At 35.6% G+C, this 21391-nt stretch overlaps 1 protein-coding gene across 1 annotated transcript in view; it reads right to left on the bottom strand.

The window, feature by feature from the left end:
* The window catches only part of LOC145673106 (uncharacterized), a 137550-nt gene extending 134388 nt beyond the window's left edge, over nt 1-3162 (bottom strand). Inside the window, exon 1 of the mRNA XM_081742475.1 lies at nt 3053-3162. Coding sequence (XP_081598601.1) covers nt 3053-3089 — 37 coding nt within the window. The 5' untranslated portion in view covers nt 3090-3162. The remainder of the gene's footprint in view (nt 1-3052) is intronic.
* Nucleotides 3163-21391: the final 18229 nt, after the last annotated feature.

Here is a 21391-nt window from a genome sequence, read left to right as displayed (position 1 = left end):
TTGAAAACAGGCATAAAAGTTTTTCCCATTTAAATGTTAACATAATTTTGACTAATTTGGGGCCGCAATGGCTCAATCGTAAAGCACTCACCTCTAGTGACATGGTCTTTGATTCGATTCCAGGTTATGAAAGTTTGTGGTACACAACATCGCATCCGTCGTTTTCCTCCAGGGAATCAAGATTCCTCAAACGAATTAGCGTTTGTTGGTAATCAGTGATGGTGTACATGCTTATTTACGTCCACGTTTACTTCCCAGTGATACCAAGAATCTTTCTCGCCTTATAAGGAATTCCCACGCGCATCTATTGTAGCTATGATTTTGAAACGTATGATTTAGGATAAAGCAGGTTACAAGTCTACAGTAGGTACACATTGACGGAATATTCAACTAGAAAGTTCATTTTGAAGTCTGTAACTCCTCAACTACTCATTGCCGGAGATGAGTTGATAGGGACTTGTCGTCACGTATCCATTTATTGAATCACCTCCCGAAGTTTGTCTCTATAATTCTGAAACACCCTGTATAAAGAAGATTGTAACGAGTAAATTATCACTGACTATGACAAAATACGGTCTTGTCAGAGTAGGTTTCTTGAGAGTATTTTTGTTTAAGGTATTTCCGGAAGGTTATCTTATGTCTGGAAGTTTGACTGAAAAGGAAACGTCATTCCCTATATTCTATACACCTTGGAATTCTTTTGAGCAATCCTGTATTTTAGTACATACCAAGTAAGGAAATTGCAAGGAATTACTAACAAACTTGCTTTTACTCCATTGTCATTAGAGTACAGTTATGCATAACACCAAGAATGATGGGTTCTAAAATAATAATGAAATATAATAACATAACGATCAGTAATAATAATAATAATAATAATAATAATAATAATAATAATAATAATAATAATAATAATAATAATAATAATAATAATAATAATATCATTATTTTACCGTTCGTCCAGCTAGCGCGTGTATCTGTGGTGTAAAAGGTCCCAGGTTCGATCTCCTGTGGGAAAGTTATCGAACCCATTATCGTAGTTCGGATTCCACCTTAAACGCTAAACTTCAAAATACAAACATAATTGTTTATGTAATGTGAGCCATAAAACATCCCTGTAACACAATAATGATGGGATAGCAGAAGATTTTTTGTTAATTTATTATAATTTGCCTTACAATTTTTTAGTAAGCATACATGAGTACTGTACAGTCTTTTTATTTTAACGACCCACGGTTATGCAGCCACGTCGAATGAGACGGTGATGATTATGCTTATCGAAAGAAATGGTGGAATGAAGAAAGTGGAAGGAAATGGAAGAATACCGAGAAAACCACGCACACGGTGTTTGTCCACCTCAAAGCCTACCTGGCACGAGCTACAAGCAAACCAAGGTTTCCACACACCAGAGATGAGCGCTCTGCCATTATAAAATAAACTTATTAACGTTACAAACTGAGAGGGGACTTTTCGTCAGTGATGTTTCATTTTATTGCTGTTATTTCTGTTTCCAGACCTAAATCACTAGCTCTCAATTTATATAGCTTCCCAATCGTCTTACAGCGGGGACTGGTAAAGTGATCTTGTAATTCATATCTCTTAGAAGCGAGAGCGTGTGGTTGTGGAGCACCAAGTGCTCTGAGAGTTGTACTTGCATGATGATCTGTACACTCACCAACTGCACCGTATTCAAAACCCGGTCGTGATTTGGGGTCCACATTAATTGTAGATCCCGTCCTTCAGAACCTTGGTATTGCTTAAGGGGTACACAAAACGCAAATGTTGAAACTGAGATCCAACTGCCTTACAATACTCGGTCAACAAAGAAAATTCTGCATCTCCAATGAAATTAGAATTCAAACCACGTGTACCAAAAGAAACTCGACAGTTCCACAGATGGGGCAGTATACACTTTTTGAAACGATAACACTTTTTACGAATTTAATGCTGCATTGTACTGGCATTAATGCTCTCCAATTCATACATCTTACAAAACAAGGGTTTCATTTCGTTACCTATGATGGGGAACATCAAAATGCTCAAAACATATCTGTCCAATTGTGTCTGTGGTTTTATCTAGTGTGACTCTCATATCAGAGTTCGATATTTTCTGCTTCATTCTTTGTAACTTTCGGGGCTCAATACAGTGATCATTACAGTGCTCCTGGGATTCGTTTGAATTTTTCGAAAAATTAGGTAGTTTGCCTTATTAAGTGGTTACAAAAAGCAATTATTACCTTCCTGTAAATTTCGTCTACAAAAACTGATTGTTTAAAGACAATTCATAATTCATAATTAACTTTTTTATTTATAAAAATTTCTAGATAGTATGTAATAGTGAAAAGGAGAGAGAAAAAATTAAAAGGAAAAAAGAGTCCAAAAGGAGAAAAAGGGATAAATGGTCCAAAAAGAAGGAAAAAGATGCTGGAAAATTATGCCCTATTTCCATCCGGAGAGAACATTTGGTATTAATGGATACTGTATGAGAACCTTTTCTTGCTCTTAAAAGGAAAAAGTACACACCTAAAAATCCTAACCCTAGATAATTAATGCAAATTCATTTTGAGAAAGCAAGAAACATTTAACTTAAACTTGAAGTAAGAAGTAAAAGCATGTAATCAAAATTTCAGTTCATTTCAGAGAAAACAATAAAACAATTCTCATATTTAAATCAATGAGCTTAAAAAGAAAAATCACGCAGGTATTTAACACCATTACTTAAAAAAAAAAAATACGGTTGTACTCGCATCGGAAATCAAATCCAGATTTATCGGACTCGTGTAAAAGTAGTGACCAATTGACCATTGAGTGAACTTCAATTTAAATATGTTGAGGCACCAGTAATACTAACAAAAACATCTGCATAACTTACACCGGGGTATATCTTGACAGAATGTACGAAAAAAATAACTCCTTTAAATTGATTTTAAAAAATCCAGTTATTTAAAATGATTTGTAAATACCAGGGAAGAATTCTAGATTAGTATTTACAGTTTCTAAAGGTATAACGGCGTTTGGAGACGGAGGAATCGTCCAGGGCGATATTACTCACCCAGAAACAGTGAAAGAAGCAGACGTTTACTCTTCATTAGGCACAGGCACTATATACCGTACAACATACAACTTATTAAAAAAACGCAACACAATCAAAACACTAACGGGAAACACGTGAGAATTGACAATAGTCACAAGTTTTATACGGCGGGCGGGATCTAAAACTTTCATCCTCATTCGCAAAGAGCGCCCATTGGCCGGCTCCTGCGCAGCACGTGGCATTGAGAGCATCTTCTTCAAGCCAGCGGCAGTCGCGATCACTCTCTTTACCTTACTACTACTACTACTAGTGCTACATGCATTACATTAGTATATGTTGAAGAATCTTGTTTGTTGTTTGAGCAGTCGGGTGAGGCCTGACCCGACACACATTCCGACCGGCCGACCACTTTCACTCTCAGTGGGTGACATATGCACACCACACACACACACACACACACACACACACACACACATATATATATATATATATATATATATATATATATATATATATATATATATATATATATATATATATATTGTTCGAATGATAACGGTCCACTACCATCTTCCTGTATTTGCAATATATAGAAACGTATACCGGTACTATATAACATTGAAAAACAGAACTGTGAGAAATAACTGCACAAAGACCTGATTTATTATTATCATTAATGAATAGTTGAATAGTTAGTGCACATTCCTCTGTGTGTACACATTTCTGGGTTTCATCTTTTGGCATTGACTCACTGACGTGAAGCAATTAATCGATCTGACGGTCTGAGTGTCCTATCCCTTATCCTAAAGCAACTAGAAGGGTCTACTAAGCCAGTTAAGCAGGGGTAGGGTGGCCAGTTGTTTTGCCCTGTATTTTAAAAAGAGTTGAGTTGATTTTGAGTTTAACGTCCCGTTCAGCAGTGAGGCTATATGAAACGTGGACCTACTGATTAACGTAGTATCCGAACCACGAGTTACGGTAAACCGGAAGTAGAGAAAAAGAAATGAAATCCTTGAGTTTTACGTCCCACGGTTATGTCGTGTAGGCTAAAGGAGACGGTGATGATGAGAAATTAATGAAATGGTGGAATGAAGAAAGTGGGACGCAACGGGAGAACCCTGAGGAAACCTACGCGCACGGTGTTTGTCCGCCACAAAGTTCACTTGGTGCGAGTTTGGATCGAGCCAGGGACCCGCTGCACCAGGGGTGAACGCTCTGCGCACTCTACACAGAACATCATTCACATAGAAAAATATGAGTATGAATCTCCTTGTCATTCCTAACATCTATACATGTCCCTTTACAGACACAAGTGAAATACGTCTTGATAGAAATCTACAAGGGATCCATAAAGGGGAGATTTTTTTCAATATCTCGAATCGTTTGCAAGATTTGAGCCTACTTGCTGTTGGAGTTTCTAATTCATGTATGACTAGTGTTTTCTTTCTTTCATCTTTGACTGGAGGAATTGTTATCCTTCGTTGTTTATCATTTGGGCACGAAAAACGCCTGAGAGTTATACTACTCCTGTATACAATTACGTGGCGTTGGAATGCATAAAGCGTAGGATATGATGTTTTACCTTTTTAAAATTCCAACACTTCGAGTGTAGTCTTAAAAATGTAAAAAAGAAATAACGGCCATGTTTTTTTAAAAATATTCAATTAGAACTGTACAATCTACACAAAATTTGGAATCGACCAGTGAAAACGGCACGTTTCTAGCATTTGTGGTTTTCGAGATCTCATTATCGAAAAATTGGGGAGACAAACATATAAACCTAGCATTTTAATATATAGACGAAAAAACAAATCTAATTGTTAAAGATTAAATACTACTTTCGTGTCCTCTATTATAACGAAACAAAACTTCAAAATTTTAATAAAATATTTTCGATGCTACCAGCTCTTACACGTGTTAGTATAAACAATATGTGGCTGCTTTGATATAACTGTTTACGTGAATAATAAATTTTAAAAAATCTGTTTTAAAAAGTTGAGATACTATTTTACTTAAGCTCCTGTGTAGTCAAAGGGACAAGGCACTGGCCTTCAGTACGGATGGTCCTGATAGAACGTATTACGATTCCAAACCGATTGACAAGTTATAAGTCTATATGAAAATGAAATATTTATTTTCCTTGTGGTGTTTTCATATCCCATATGTAAAAAAAATGGAGTGACAAAGGAGGCCATTGCCCCCTTTATTCCACTTATGGAAGCCCTTGCCTTAAAACCATTATTTCTGGATTTCTTGGTCCGAAGTTCGCTCTTCTTAGTTCATGCAGTCTGTAGCCCTTCTGTAGCCCCAACATGGGAAACTTAATGTCCACACCGGAGATAAATCTAGTTTCTGGACTGAAATTGATACTTCTTAATTCAAGTAGCATCCTAGTTGCCCAAACCACCTCAAAAACACGTATCTAGTTGCGCACATCTAACACTAAACGGTGAATTTTCTGAATTTTGAGAACTATCCTGAAACCTATGCAACCCAGCAAAGAAATATGAAATATGTATAATGGATTGCATGTGAGTAAGGCATTTATTGATTGGTTTGATTCGATTGGAGTTTAGCATCCTATTCAGCATTGAGGGTATATGAGAAGTGGATATAGAGTTTAGAGTGGAATCCGAATCATCGTTATGCGATTACACATCGTTATGCGAATCATCGTTATGCGAACCTGAGATCCTACGTTCGTACTTTTTACTTTTTGACAGAGACATGTTAGAAGCTTCATCTTTTTTGGACTCTAAGACTGGACATGCATAATTGGCTCAATTTTACTATCAAACACACTTATCCAATCTACCAAATAGCCTACACTACAAACGAAACCCAATATACAGTCTTGAAATCGAAAAACCTCTATAAGGATCTCTTAAAATCCAAACAGATCGTAGAAATTGTTCAACATATTTCCTTTCCACTAAGTTCACATTCTCACAGAATATTGTCAGTAGAAAACTCACTATGATTTTATCCATGATTAAAGCTTGTTTTAAAGAAGTGATAAGTTTTCAGCTGGACCTATTCCTGGAACCCCGTACTCAGATAACTTTGGGAAATATCATTCACGAAAGAAAGATAGTAAAATGTTCGACGTATTTGTGAATCAGCGTTTTTAAACTTGAAAATTGGCGAAGGCATAACATCACTGCAGTTTAATAGGTCAGTACTTGGGAGGTTACTTGCTAGTTACCCTGTCACAGTACTAAACTTGGTAGACGACATGTAGTTACAAACTTCTCACTACGAAGGGCCATGTTACTTTAAATCATTTTCAGAAGTTTCAGATTTTGACACAAATATTCCATTAATATGGGACTATTTCTAGATAATTACGATTTAATATTTTTGTCTGTAAACTTCATCCAATATTTTAATCCCAACTAAAATTGGTATAAAATGCATTTGATTTGTTATTATTGATTTCTGCATTGAAATGACTATGTCCAATATTTATATCACAGTGCATAAGTAGAACACTTTTAAAATGATACTGGAAATAATGGGTAAAGTGGTAACAATAGGTTTTCTCAGTATTAACGGAAACCATTAGGATCTAGATTTAGACACATTTAATACACATGCAGACTGTATATTCGGAAAGCCTAGTAATGAAGAAATTTCTGTTGTTAAAAAAAAAAAAAAGTATTCCCTGTATTTACTTTTCATGATTCCAATGTACTAGAAAACTATTTTAAATTTCTTTCCTATGTGCAAAGAAAGATACAGATAATTATAAAAATAACAAAAACACTTGGAGTTTGAAATATGTCTGGGTTGATAACGGTAAGGCGACAACCTCAGCGTCGGGTTGTTGATGGTGGTGTTATGACAATCTCCGTACTACGTCAAGGGCAGTAGAATGTCAATGAATTGACCAGACAGTATTAGTGTAAAATGGATGGATGACATTTCTGCTTTCCATATGGGCAAATTGATCTCGCTTGATTATGTAGTGTGAAAGTGGCGATAGTAGCAAGTGTCTTTGGTGTCTCGTGAGGGACAGTGTCCAAGATACTGACGGTCTACAAAACACATTACAAAACCACATTGGCAAAAAGGAACAGTAGACAGAAGAAAGCCTTCAGTGACAGGTCCAAAGCTGAGAATCATTGTGCCCGTGCGACTGCGGTACAAGTGACAGAAGAACTAAGCAGCACCTCTCATATTGTCTATCGACAATCACAGTCCGCCGCGAGTTATACGATATGGTCGATACGGAGTCAGATTGCACGGGTGGAACCATCATACTTTAATGCGACGTGAATGATGCTGCATACATGCCTCGAAAAGTGTGATATGCTCATCGTTCATCGTATTCAAATCACCCAACGAAGCATATGATCCACAGAGTCTCCGCCCAACCATAAAACATGGCGTCAGCTTTGTGATGCTAATATTTTGGGTTTCAGTGGGTCTCGTGCTGATACTTACCAGTCACGTCACTGCCAGTTTCGTCATTTTAGGAGCCCGTGTTATTGCCCGTTTCACTATTTTAAGAACCCATGTGTTTCCTATGGTCCAGATGTTCCTTCCGGTTAATGACGTCATATTCCAGAAGTATAATGCGCCCATTCGCATAACTGGATCTGTTGCGGCGTAGTTTGAGAAACATCGTAATTAAGTTCAAACCTTCCCTGACCCCATCACTTCCCGACTTGAATGTAATTGAACATATGTGATCCGTTTTGGATCACGAATCCGGATCAGATTTTTGCCTCGATTCTCTCTCACGGAGCTGAGTAATAATGCACTACGACTTAGTTTGCTTACAACAAAATTCTAAAATTGCTATTTTCTCGAAGCTGCCTGCGACAATTTTCTTTATCAATACTATATATCATTATTAGTAATTCAATATGCCATCATCATCAAGTCTAGAGAGGACAATTTATAATGGAAATGTCTTTTGTTCACTGTAGAAGACTTGAGGAAGGAATTAGTAGTGGTCCTTTTTCCTACAACCATGCCAGCTAAATAGTACAATACTGTTTATTATTATTATTATTATTATTATTATTATTATTATTATTATTATTATTATTATTACAAACAAAAGAAAAAAAACGAGCGCAAGACTTTCGAAGAATTAGGCCACTCTTTATATCATACATTCAAATGAATGGTGGTGATCAACTTATCAGATCTCAATGCCATGGTTTTGGCTTTCTGGACAAGCGTTTCCCTCCTCTTAATTCAGAATTTCCTCATAATTACGATGCACACGAGGCAAGAGTTGAGGCAAGAGTTCGAAATTGTATCCAGAAAGTTCTGTCTCATCTCGAAAAACTTATATGTTCCTATTGGAAGACTTCTGTTCGTATCGAATCTCCATGAAAATTCTGTCTCGTCTCTTCTCATGCACAACTCTGTTCATGATGCTAGATCTATTCCGAAAACTCTATACCTCCACCAGTAATCTAACTGGGAACCACTTGAAAGCCGTGAATCTTACGATCACATGAAGGTACAATTTAGCTATTACTGGTATTAGCTAAGGAGGATAAGAATATACAGGATTTTTCAAACTGAATTAACCGATTTTAACTTCTTTTAATCTTTTTTTTTGCCTTCCTAGTAATTTATTTAGTTAAGGAGTTCTTCAATATATTATATTTATGTAGGATTTATATTCACAATTCATTATTTGATTATTGAAAAAACTGTTATAATGAAAATTTCAAATGAAACAGTAAATATCTATTCTTCGGTACTTTGTTCCCATGATGTTCGGCAGGTACTACTAAATCTTCTGCTTTCAAAGGCTCCAACCTGTCATATTATGTCACTGTCTTGACGTACGGTACAGCATTCATGCTGTTTTTTTATATATATATAAACTTATGGACTGTGAGCTGTCTCTTCATACTCCTTGCTCGGTTGTTACATAAATTGATGCACCAATGATGTTTGTTTTTTCTCCTAACCTCCCTTCTCCGCAATTACAGAAGAAAGACTTCTTCTACCTCTTTACTAGTGGGTAACGTTCCCATTATAGCCGACACGTTCCCACGTTGAATGGCTATGCTTATGCGTTGAATCAGGAAACTTTTTGCTCGATTATCTCCTGATTTAATTGATAGACGGTGGCCGATTTCTTTTATAAATTTGAGGCCTCCTTCTTGCCAAGAACCGCTAGACTCAATTGCTATTGCGACAAAGCAATAGTTATCGAGTAGATTGCTATATTTATTCCTTTTTTCTTTCGCTCTTCGAGCAGCTACGAGTCCAGCTTGTACTGAGGCATATTGTAGGTTGGAGGGGGCATAGGTGTCTGAACATGTGAAGTCCCAAATCAATGCCTTTCCTTTCTTCCAAGGTACTAATGTCATACCATCGGGTCTTTTTCCGTCAGATCGGCTGCATCCAATCGGTTCCCTCACTGCTGGGATCTCTGCTGATATTAATGCTCTTAATATTATATCATTTACACTTGAATGACGTGGGTGTCTGCCTGCGCTGCTTTTGCACGACAAACCGTGTAATCCTTTTTTATCTACAAAGGTGTTACAAATGGGGCAGTGGTGTGGTTCACATATATCTGCTCCCATCCGTAGTGCAACTGATACTCGGAAGCTCTCATTGGATAGGTGTAGGCCCAGAGATGGTGATGGTAGAGCTTGAAGCCATGCTCCGTTTTCTGGGGACATGACCGCTAAAAGTCTGGCTTTATCTTCGATGTTATTTGTAGTCTGCAATAAAGAAGCTGCATGGCAATTAACGATGGGCTCGTCCCAAGCCGACTGATTGTTACGTTTTAGCCATATCTGTGGCGCGACGGATTCCAAGGCCTCCATTTTTGACTGGTAAAGAAGCTTGTATCCACGAGTTGTTATTAAGAGAACAATTGAGGATGGATTCCAGACCAGTTTTAAGAGTATCGTCATACTTTTCCAATAGGGCATCTTCCTTCCAAGATGGAGAGCATCGGAGGAAATAAAATAATCTCGACATTCCAAATGAAGCCCTTAACAGATAAAAAGCAGAATGGGCTGAAAGCTTGGAAAGTCGTGACATAAAAAATTCTGGTTTGGAGGTTTTGTCTAGTAACATTTTGCTCCGTGCCTCTGTTGAGATAGCTGAACCTAAAAGCTCTGCATTACTTGGTGTAAGGAGCTGAATACCAGGTGCTGATTTATTAAAGATATCATAGAGGTTCTTAATTTGTTCTTCTGTAGCACCGAGGAATCCTACTTCGCATTTGGAGCAATTTAGCGATAAGCCAATTGATGATGCGTGTGTACGAATGTTGTCTAATGTTTGTAGTATTACGTCTGTATTTCCAGTTATTGTTCCATCATCCAAATACCAGACATTCAGCTCTGCGTTTATGTTATTAACAATTGGTTGGAGAGTCATAGCAAACAGTGCTGGACCTAACGGATCACCTTGTTGAACACCTCGCTGTGATAGAATAGTGTTATCTCCTATATATAGGTTGCTTGGTTGAGAATAGCATTGAGAGATGTACGAAAAATATGCTGGAAAATTCTTTTTAACAGATAGCAACATGGAATCTCGATTTAATTCATTGAAGGCATTTCTGAAATCTATTTTTAAAAATGCTTTCACTTGGGTGTGCGTAGTAGAATAATATGTGCGAGCTGCATGTACTGCTGCTTCCGCCCCAAATGGGACACAGACTCCTAGTTGGTGTGGATATAGTATGTCGATAAGTGATTCGCGCATCTTGTAGCAGATTATTTTGGCCGACAATCGTCTCCAAATATTGCCCACGGCTATTGGCCGAATTCCTCCGCTTTTTTTCTTAAGGGCAAGTAACGATGCACCGAAGAATATCGGTCTCAATGTTGTAGGTACATTTCCCGATATTATGAGGTGTAACAGTTCTCTGATAACATTGATAAGCTGGTCTCTAGATTCATAATCGTGTGATAGAACTAAATCTTTTAGAATTGAAGCTCTGAGGCTATCCATTCCACCGGCGGACCCAGAAGGAAAAGATTTAATTGCTTTCAATAATTCAGCTGATGATACTCTAGTTGCTGATTCTGATGCCTCTGGAGGTTCAGGGATGGCTAATAAATGTGAGTGAGCTGGATGTTTTGCTCTGAGTGCTTCTAACAATGAATTATCTGGAGTTGCTATCGAGTCTTCGGATGTTAATAGTCTTACTGCTCCTCTAACATCACCGTCCGATAGTTTATTTTCAATGTTCTTGCTGTGGAATGATGTGGATTTTGACAAATCACGAACTTTGTATAATTTAATTAATTCGGCTGACAAAGCTTCTCGATGATTATCCGACCAGTTTCGTATTCTTTGCTTCACCCATGTGGTGAGGTTGGTAAGTTTTTCGGCATATGGAGGAATACAGAGAACCACATAAGGGAAGATTAAAAGATCTAGCCAAGCATCAATACTATTAGTATTCGTGACCTTTTGTAGAACTTCACTTAAGGAGTGAGCCATAGCTGGTCTGGCGCCTCGGGGAACTCGTCGGAGTGTAGGAATATGGGACTTTAAAAATATTAACAGTTCGCCTATTTTAGCTGTTGAGTCCGTTGAATTTTCCTCAATCGCTTCGTGCGTTAATATATTTGAAATATAGGTAATGGCACTTTTCGCATTGGAAGAAGATAGATTTTTCTTGAGTGATTCGCGGTGGCATCTACTAGTATGTATGGCTAGACCTCGTTGGCTTAGAAAACACTTATGGCAATATGAACATTGCGCTTCATTTGGCTTGCTAGATGTGTCCAAATTAGGACCTGGATCCTCCTTCTGACAAGAGGCATCCGCATCTTGAATGTTCGTTGCATATTGAACCTCCTCTCCCACTTCCGTTTTATTGGTAACCTTTCTTTCTGTCATTATTGGACATAATTGTGCTTATTACATCAATTTAATTTAAAATAGATTAAAACTAGCTGATTTGATTCAAATATTAACGAATTATACTGCCCGTTTCATTGTTGTAGTCAACTGAATTAATGCTTGAGAATATGATTTCACAGAACTACTTAACCACTGGACCGAATTTAATACGGATTTCACATCTCTCACTTGTCGATCATCACTAGCACCAACACTGCACCTAGACGCGTCAAAAAGTCAATATTCCTTTATTTCTAGAAGGGTTCTTGCAGAGAGACGCTATTCAACCCGCACTAGTTTACAACAATTACAACAATTAATTTAATCTTTTATAGTATTTGTACAAATTATTTAAAATTTTACACGTGAATACTATAATTGTCCCGGTTTTCGTAATACAGTAACTCACAAATCCTCGACGTAAGCCTCTTTTAACACCCTACATACATCAATTTGTTAATACAATTTGTCCAGACCTTTTTTTAGTGCGTTTTCATCGACAGTTTGCACTGCAACAGTTCACAAACATCTTGGGGTAGAGGTAATTTGTACCCAACGCCTTTGAGAGCTTCCACAGAAGAAAGTAGCAAGGATTAGCCTGGCTACCTTGGTGTACAACTTAAAAATGGTTAATCGAAAGGAGTAGTTCATCAATCCAGCGATGCAACAGTCTCTCATAAGGCAATTCCCATCATTGGGATGAAAGTGACACGGGACTCCATTTAATTGATATATAAAATTTGAATTGTAATGTTCAAACTGTGACATAAGCCACTTGGTAAGCCTGTGTAGAAATGTTTGTCCACCAGAGTTTCTTCGGGAAATAAGTACTGGTCATATAATTTGGAAGATAAAATGGGGCAAAATCACATTTACTTTTGGTGAATCACGCACAATTTCAACTATTTTATGAAGCTTGACTCTTGATAGTGGACCACAAACTTTTATAGTATGAGATTGAACCAGTGATCCCTTGCACCAGAGATGAACGCTCGGATTGAGTATAGCCCGCTCCCCCCAGTGATTTTTAACGAATCATAGTAATTCTAACGATTCATACTAGTTCATAATGAATCGGAATCGCATGTTATAAAGATTTAAGATGTAAATGTTGTGGTAAGGAAGTTTTAGTATAAGGAGTAGTAGTAGTAGTAGTAGCGGTAGTAGTAGTAGCAGTAGTAGTAGTAGTAGTAGTAGTAGTAGTAGTAGTAGTAGTTAGTAGCAATAGTAGTAGTTGTAGTAGGAACGGGTTAGAAGCCCCGCAGGGGTTGGTTGGGTTCTGTTCTCGATATAAGTAGTAGTAATGACTCTTCCAGTTCCGGTGACAAAGAACTGGGGGAAGCGGGCTATACACAAGCCGAACGCTCTACTACTGATCCACTTAGCCTCCAAGATTTTATCCTATTTTATTAATACAGTTCAATTATGTATTCCTATGTTTGTAATGTGTGATGAACACTGTAAATAGTTACTTATTACGTCAGAATAAATAAATAAATAAATTGATTATGCATAAATGTAATTTCTTTACACGTTTCCAACAGGAGTCGAGAAATAAATACAATAGATTAAAATCAACAACTTTTCACTTAGATATATACATGCATTTAACGTAAGAACTTTTCACCTATTTAAGTGCTTAAGAAATATACATATTTTTTTCTTAAAAAAAGAAAAAGAAAAAGAAAACATTTTTAAAAATGTCTCCTGTCTTTCCATAGAGATGAAATATGCTGATTGTGATTATGAACAAAAGTATCTATCACGATTACAAACTAACTTTTGTTCAGTTTTTACACAAAATTTCTTTTTATTGACGTGAAAATTGACTACTTCTGTATAAGGAAAGCTAAAAGTGATAAAATGAGGAACATTATTTAATTGAGTGTAATTCAGGAAAAGTGAAGGAAAAGTTTTCCTCTATGCATAAAGTTGTTTAAATAATCTGTGTTCAATTGAACGCTCACGTTAAGTTATGCTCATAATACATAAAAGTTGTTTAACACATTTAAAGTAATTATGTACAATAGCATCAAGCTCATAGTCTTAAGTTAAACGCCAAATAAGAAATTTCACAAATGTAAAATACCCTACTTGTAATACGTGTAACATTAATACACAAGGAAATGATTTGTTTCTCTCAAATGCTTTTCCTGTTTTTACAGTTGAGAAGCAAACGTTTACCAAACTTTATTTTTTGATCATTCCTAAATTTAAGATCCTGACTTAAAAAAAAAAATCATTTTTCTTTTGCTTGTTTATTCATAAATGAAAGGAGATAATGAAATGTAACTTACCACAATCATAGATAATGTCATTCTACAACAGCAAATATGAACTTGAAAAATTTTCAGTGTTGCCATCCGTAGAAATTACAGTGTTGCCACAATAACAATTCCCCCAAAATCTAAGTTACGGCAGTGACTAGAGGAACGAATTCAACTGCATTTGATTACGTATCATGTTGTTTTGATATCCTGTGAACTACTTTTTAAATAATATTTATTTAATTTTAATAACTGTATGTTAAAACTATTTTCTTTATTAAGAATTAAATACAACTATTATTTAAAAAGTAGTTCACAGGATGCCAAAACAACATGATACGCAATCAAATGCAATTGAATTCGTTCCTCTAGTTGCTGCCTTAACTTAGATCTTGGAGGAATTGTTATTCCGGCAACACTGTAATTTCTATGGCTGGAAACACTGAACATTCTTCAAGTTCATATTTTCTGTTGTAGAATAACATTATGATTGTGGTAAGTTGCATTTCATTCTCTCCTTTCAGTTATAAATAAAAAACAAAAGAAAAATGATAAATTTTGAATTTTTTAGTAAGTCAGGCTTTTAAGGCGTGGTTCAATGTACCCTCCCAAAGTTTAAGAGAGATTTATGAATGTATTCATGCCATATGAAAGATAATGGATCTCTGTATTTACCTATATAACTATATAACACAATAAAGCCTTATCAAAGAGGATATGAAAGAATAAAACCCTCTGAAATTTGAATTTCTTTCAATTTTTTAATTCATAAAAGGTCACAAGACAGATCAACCAATCTTACAGAAATACATACCATAGCCCTATATTACCATACCGAATTCTTTAATTTGGCAATTTCCAAAATTTTGGGTGATGGGGTAGTGCTATGAACTAGGGATGGCCAGAACCGGTTTTTGGCTCTGAACGGATCCGGTTCTAGAAGATCCGCTTTCTAAACCGGATTCTAGGATCCAGGTCTGGAACCGGTTTCCAAGATCCGGTTCCGAGACCGGGTTTTAGGGTCCAGGTCTGGAACCGATTCTGAAAACAGCATCTCCAAGAACCGGTTGCGCCGGAACCGGAACTTCGTGGCTATTCCTACTATGAACCCCTTCCGAAATTGGGAGAGTGGGTCAATGTACCCACGTCTTATGAAAGCGAATAACCCCTGTACTCATCCATATAACGTGATAAGGACTCATCAAAGGGGATAAAATAGGCCAAAAACTCCAATTTTTGAATATTTGGCAATTCTTTACCCATAAAAGGGAATGAGATGGACTAAAGAAACTCACAGAGATACATACCATGATCCAATACTACCATACCAAGTTTTTTTGTTTTGATAATTTTCAAAATTGAAGAAGTCCTATGCAACTATTCCGAAATTTCACGGAGTGAGCCTGCGTTCAAATTGGCAACATTTAGATGGGGTTGACCTATGTACCCCTATGTCATTGACTGGTCATATTTTTGGAGTTATAGGGTGCCGAAAACGTGCAACAAGTGAACTTTTAGAGTTCATAGCTCCACTACTATGGGACCTATCGTAGTCGGGTCAAGACATCACTGAGGAACTGGTATGTGAACTATCCACGTTCTTGCACGCCAATTTTTAGAGAGGTAGGTGGAGAGTGGTTAAGTACTCCCGAACAACCTCTCTAAAAAATAATTGTGCAAGTACCGGAGGTTCTGAAAGATGGATATTTGAATAGTTCACATACTAGTTCCTCAGTGATGTTTTGACTCGACTGACCCGACTACGATCGGTCCTATAGCAGTGAAACTATAGACCTTTAAAGTTCATTTTCTTACGTTTTTGGCATCCTATAACTACAAAGCTATACACTTCCGACCCAGGTCCATATTAACTTTTTTCTTATTTTATTGTGAGAAATCTATTCCTAAAATATTGTGACAATTTTTAACACACACACACACACACTCATATATATATATATATATATATATATATATATATATATATATATATATATATATATATATATATATATATATATATATATATATATATATATATCTTAACCAATGTGAACGAGATAGTAATAAAATTTTTAATTCCTATAGTTTCTCAAAATTATGAACTAAAAATAACCTCGTATTATTTCGCAGTTGAACAAAATATTTTTCACTAAGCAAGTTTCTTATATATAAGAAACAAACTACAGATGAAGCTTATCTTCATTATTAATGTGTTTCTTACATCAAATCCAATGAACATCATACTGAAACCAGGGAATACATAAGTTAATTTTACATTTTAATAATAGCATTTAAAATTAACCCAATTCTAATACTAGCGTTGTTTTAGTCTTTGGGTCATGTTAAATACAAATTTGTAATGAGATTTGACATTATTTCAAGTACCTCATAGACCACAAGTTATAGTTTTTTTTTGTTTTTTTTTTCCACACGCATTAAACACAATCAACAATTTTAAGCGACTTGGGAGTATTTTGTTTGGTACATGGGACTAAGAGAACCAAAAACCGGAATACTTGTTCATTCCATTAATAAAATGTTTAAGATATTTTAAAAGAAAATGACCATTGATTGCATTAAATATGTCGAAACATATTCCAGCACATCAAATAACCTAACTTCACAAATGCTCAGAGTAAACACGGTTTATCTTTTCTTTCCTGTCATTCTTTCAAAATACATTGATGTCAACTTTCGAAAACCGAATTCTTCAGCAATGTTTTCTTTTCTTCCCTACTTGTTCCTACGAATAAGATAACAGCCTAAAAACATGAAAGAAGGCACGCAAATTATTACAAGATTGCTTTGTCGTGTTCCAAGCTTTAATGGATGACTACAAAAAGAAAGTAATTTTTGTCATCCTGAAAAGACAAGACCTTCACGATGTCATGTTGATGACGTAACCGGTTGGTTGATTGTAAAGCTATCTTCTCACCGATTTTTCTGTTTCCTTTAGCTTACTTTGTCCAATTGAACTATACTGTCAACGCATTTACACTACAGTTTTCCTCTGAAGTTGTAGTGTTCAGGAAAAATATTGAATCTAGTGTAAGCGAGTTTCTACAGGGTATATGATTTTAAAGCGGCCCCAAACAGATTTTTTTTTTAAACTGCTATGGGGCTGCAAGTGTGAACTATTGTAATGAAGACACGCCTCCATTCTTTTGAATATATTATTGAACAAGGTCCGAAGCACGTCCACAGTGATGTTTCTCATTTCTGTTCTGAGAGGTGTGTCTCAAATGACACATTGAGTGTCTGCAGTATGAGCAATAGTGATATTTTATTAGAAGTACATTCAGAAAAATTCGTTCTCCGAACAGCGGTATATTCTACAAATATACGTTATCCTCTTGCTTACTACAGAAATCAGTACGGAGCATACGTTATCCGTATGCTACATAGGCACTGCCCTTGGATGTTACATCATGACGTTGCAGGATGTCTGACATCTAACAGTTTTCCGTATATCACATGCATATACTTATGTTACATTCCTCAGCTGTATGTTATATACGTCTATTTGTATGAGATCCTGACCGCCTATATTGTTTCATACGGAAAATACGTACAGATGGAACACTTATACAGAAAGTATTATAAAACATGCGTTTTCAGTTATACGTCTGCTCTACCTTAAGTCCAAAAACTACAGGAATTACTCATGTAACCTATCTTTTTAAGTACGTCACCTACATTTTTTTTTCTCAGTGTACCCATAAGTTTTCTTGCGCACTGGCATTTTTTACATAAAGGGTACCAAGATCTGTAGAAAGTACACTTCCAAAGTGACTGTTACTTTCTGACTATTTTTTTTCAGGGGGAAGGAAAATATTAGCCATTATGCAAATTTGCATCTTCAGGTGTAAATAAGCGCCTACATACAAACATTAATTAAATTAAATTAAAATCTTCTGATTTTCAGGCCAGTTTTAAATATTACACCCTGTACCATTCGAATCAACATGTACTTGTGTGTGTATCTGTTCCACATCCTTCGTAATATATATATATATATATATATATATATATACGATCACTTACTGTTAGTCAAGTAAGAATCCGCCTTTTTCCTACAGGCTCACTTCAAAAAGTACTTGTTCGTTTTCGTTTTCATACGAGTAGTCTAAATTTTTCATTCTTTGTTTCTGCGCTATGTATGAAATAAATTCAGAGCCGACTCGTGAGGACAGTCACGTCATAAAAAAACTTTTATCGTATCAAGTTAAGCAAAGAAAACTTATACGCGCAAGCCTGGGATGAAACACATGACGAACTTGAAACACCAGTGAGAATGAAGAAACTATACAGGATAGCAAATAATAGAGGCAAATAATAATAATAATAATAATAATAATAATAATAATAATAATAATAATAATAATAATAATAATAATAATAATAATAATAATAATAATACTCATATTAGGCAAATGAAAGATGACCAATGATTGATGCTTACCGATGAAGACAGGATTTAGGAGAGATGGGCCGGTTATTTCGAAAAGTTTTTAAGTGGATAAAATCCAATGAAAACTTTCAGCGATGGAACTCCAATTCTTGAGTAACATCAAGAATAAACCGGGGAAAATTAGAGAAAGCGCTAAAGAAGATGAAGACGGAAAAAGAGATAGATCCGGAATAGCATACTAATTAAACCATGGAAGAGTTTGGACCCAGAAGGTATAAATATTGTATGAGATCTGATGCAGAAAATCTATGAATAGGAAGTTATTGAAGGGATAGTGTTATTGTACCTATTTTCAATTAGAAGAAAATGTACTGTACAAAACTACGGAATGTACAGAGAAATCAAACTAATATTACATGTGATAAAGATTTGGAGAAGGGCGATTACGGAAATGAAGATGAATAGGAGAACAATTTGGATTAATGTCATAATAACAGAAAGAGTATAACAGACCCAATTTTTATACTAAGACAAACCATGAAAAAAAAAAGTATCAGGAAAATAGATAGGATTTAGTAAATAAATATTATAAATAAGCAATCTGTTTCGGCAGAATAAAAATATTACGATAAAAATGTTTTTTCATAGATTTTCTCGAGAACTACGCATGAGAATTTAGGCAAATAGACCATGTATCGGTTAATAGGCGTCTTAACTTCGAACAATATTAGAGTTAATTAAAAGTTAAAATTTAAGAGTTAGTCATAATTTCGGGCTATCAATAATTAATTATGCTGTGTATTGTCATTTTGCTAGTGTCAAAAAAAAGTTTAATGACGGTATATTTCACCTCTCTCTCTCTCTCTCTCTCTCTCTTATATATATATATATATATATATATATATATATATATATATATATATATATATATATATATATATATGTGTGTGTGTGTGTGTGTGTATGTGTGTGTGCGTGTGTGTAGAGAGAGAGAGAGAGAGAGAGAAATTCAATTTATCACCCCGAAGAGGTAGAGGACGTTTACCCGTGGCTATTTTGTCCAGCGTAAGTTATAATGTGGGTGTAGTCTGTAGTGCATGGACGCCAGGACAGTCGATGGTGTGCTTGATATGAACGACTTCGTTTGAATTCTGAAGGAGAAAGCGATTGGTGGTCCGCTGCTCCAATGATCTGCGAGATGTTACTAGAAGCCAGTATATCAGTTTCATTTTAATAGGTGGCGCACAGTTTCGTACAACATTAATTTTTAGGTTTTCAAAAAAAAAGAAAAAAAGAAAAAAAGAAAAAGAAAAAAGAAAGAAAAAGAAAAAAAGAAAGAAAAAGAAAAAAGTCGATTTTCGCTTAACCATATCATTTTGTTCAGATCGATTAGAGCTATCAATTGGTCTATGTCTCATCTTTTGATCTTTTGAGGAGACTTAACTAACTTTCTAATTTTATACATAGAGCGTTCAAAAACGGATTATAGCAAAGAAATACATATAGAAACACTCCACTACGATGAAATATTGAAAGTAGATCATCTTAGCTTGAAGACACGGTCATTCTTTCTGTACATTTTTGCGAACACTCGAGGTAATGGATATATTGATAATTGAAAAACTGTATATACCTTACATGTGATAACTTTCCCAGTACTTTAATAGTTTTAGGTCTATCCTGATATTGTTCAACGAATACTGCTCAATCTTTTTCGATTAATAATATTTTACATATTTTTTAATACTTGTAACTCACACGAAACAAGTATTCAATAACAACAAAAAGTATTACTCGATACTCAACACAACTCAGATCGACCTTTGAGCCCAACAACTGGTTACAATGTAATACGAACCGTCTTTATTGCGCAGTATATGTCTCTCTTAAGTTGAAAGTTAAAACATAGCATCATTCCTGTCTATGTCGGGTATTTACAGAACATAATATACACGTACACAAGGCGAATAGTGAATATTTCAACCATCTTCTCACAATAACAAGTATCTCCATCCACTGTGAAGTAATTTTTGACCGCACTGTATACACTGTCCTTACATTTATTGGGGCTTCAACACATTGACTGTTCCCATGAATATATGGTTGACTGGATATATGTATTAAATAAGCCTAACAGCGCTAATGCTTAAAATATACCATTCATGGTAAACATAATGTGTTATGCTTACAGATCACTTAATTTCAATTAAGAATGATGAGTTTGTTAAACTTAATTAAATGTACTCGATTCAGTAGTCATGTGGAACGTCGAACATATGTGCTCTTAGTTGTTTAATAACATCCGTATTTAAGATAATGTAGTATATACGAAGATAAGACACGCTAAAACTTAAACGTTATAAACTTTAGATTACTTAGCGGTGAGTCTTCAAAGAGGTCTGGGAAGCTCATAAAACCTGCATGTGGCGTGGCACCCTACGATGAAAATAGCAGATCGTTAATACCGTTTGAAGATAAATAGAACTCTTGTTCTTGCCTTCTCCATATGGACACACCATTCCCTACAATTACACAATTACACACCTTCGTTCATGGTCTCATAAAGGTGATAAAGAAACTTGCTGTACGAGTTCTAAATGAAATATACGTATATAAGTAATCATATTGTATAGTGTAAATACATTCAAAATTGTAGGTCGCTTGAGGCACCATTTTATATAATTTAATTCAGTTAATTTCTTTTGTGGTTTACGTTGGTCTGATATGGAATCATTTTAGGGATGCTAGACTCAAAGAATCTGCGAATTAGAGAAATAAGGATCACCCTAATATATATGTATATGTATGTGTGTGACTGGCTTGTGT

This window comes from Thermobia domestica, chromosome 16 (assembly GCF_964235325.1).
Source record: "Thermobia domestica chromosome 16, izTheDome1.hap1.1, whole genome shotgun sequence".
NCBI lineage: Eukaryota > Metazoa > Arthropoda > Insecta > Zygentoma > Lepismatidae > Thermobia > Thermobia domestica.
This window is presented reverse-complemented; position numbering and strand designations above follow the sequence as displayed.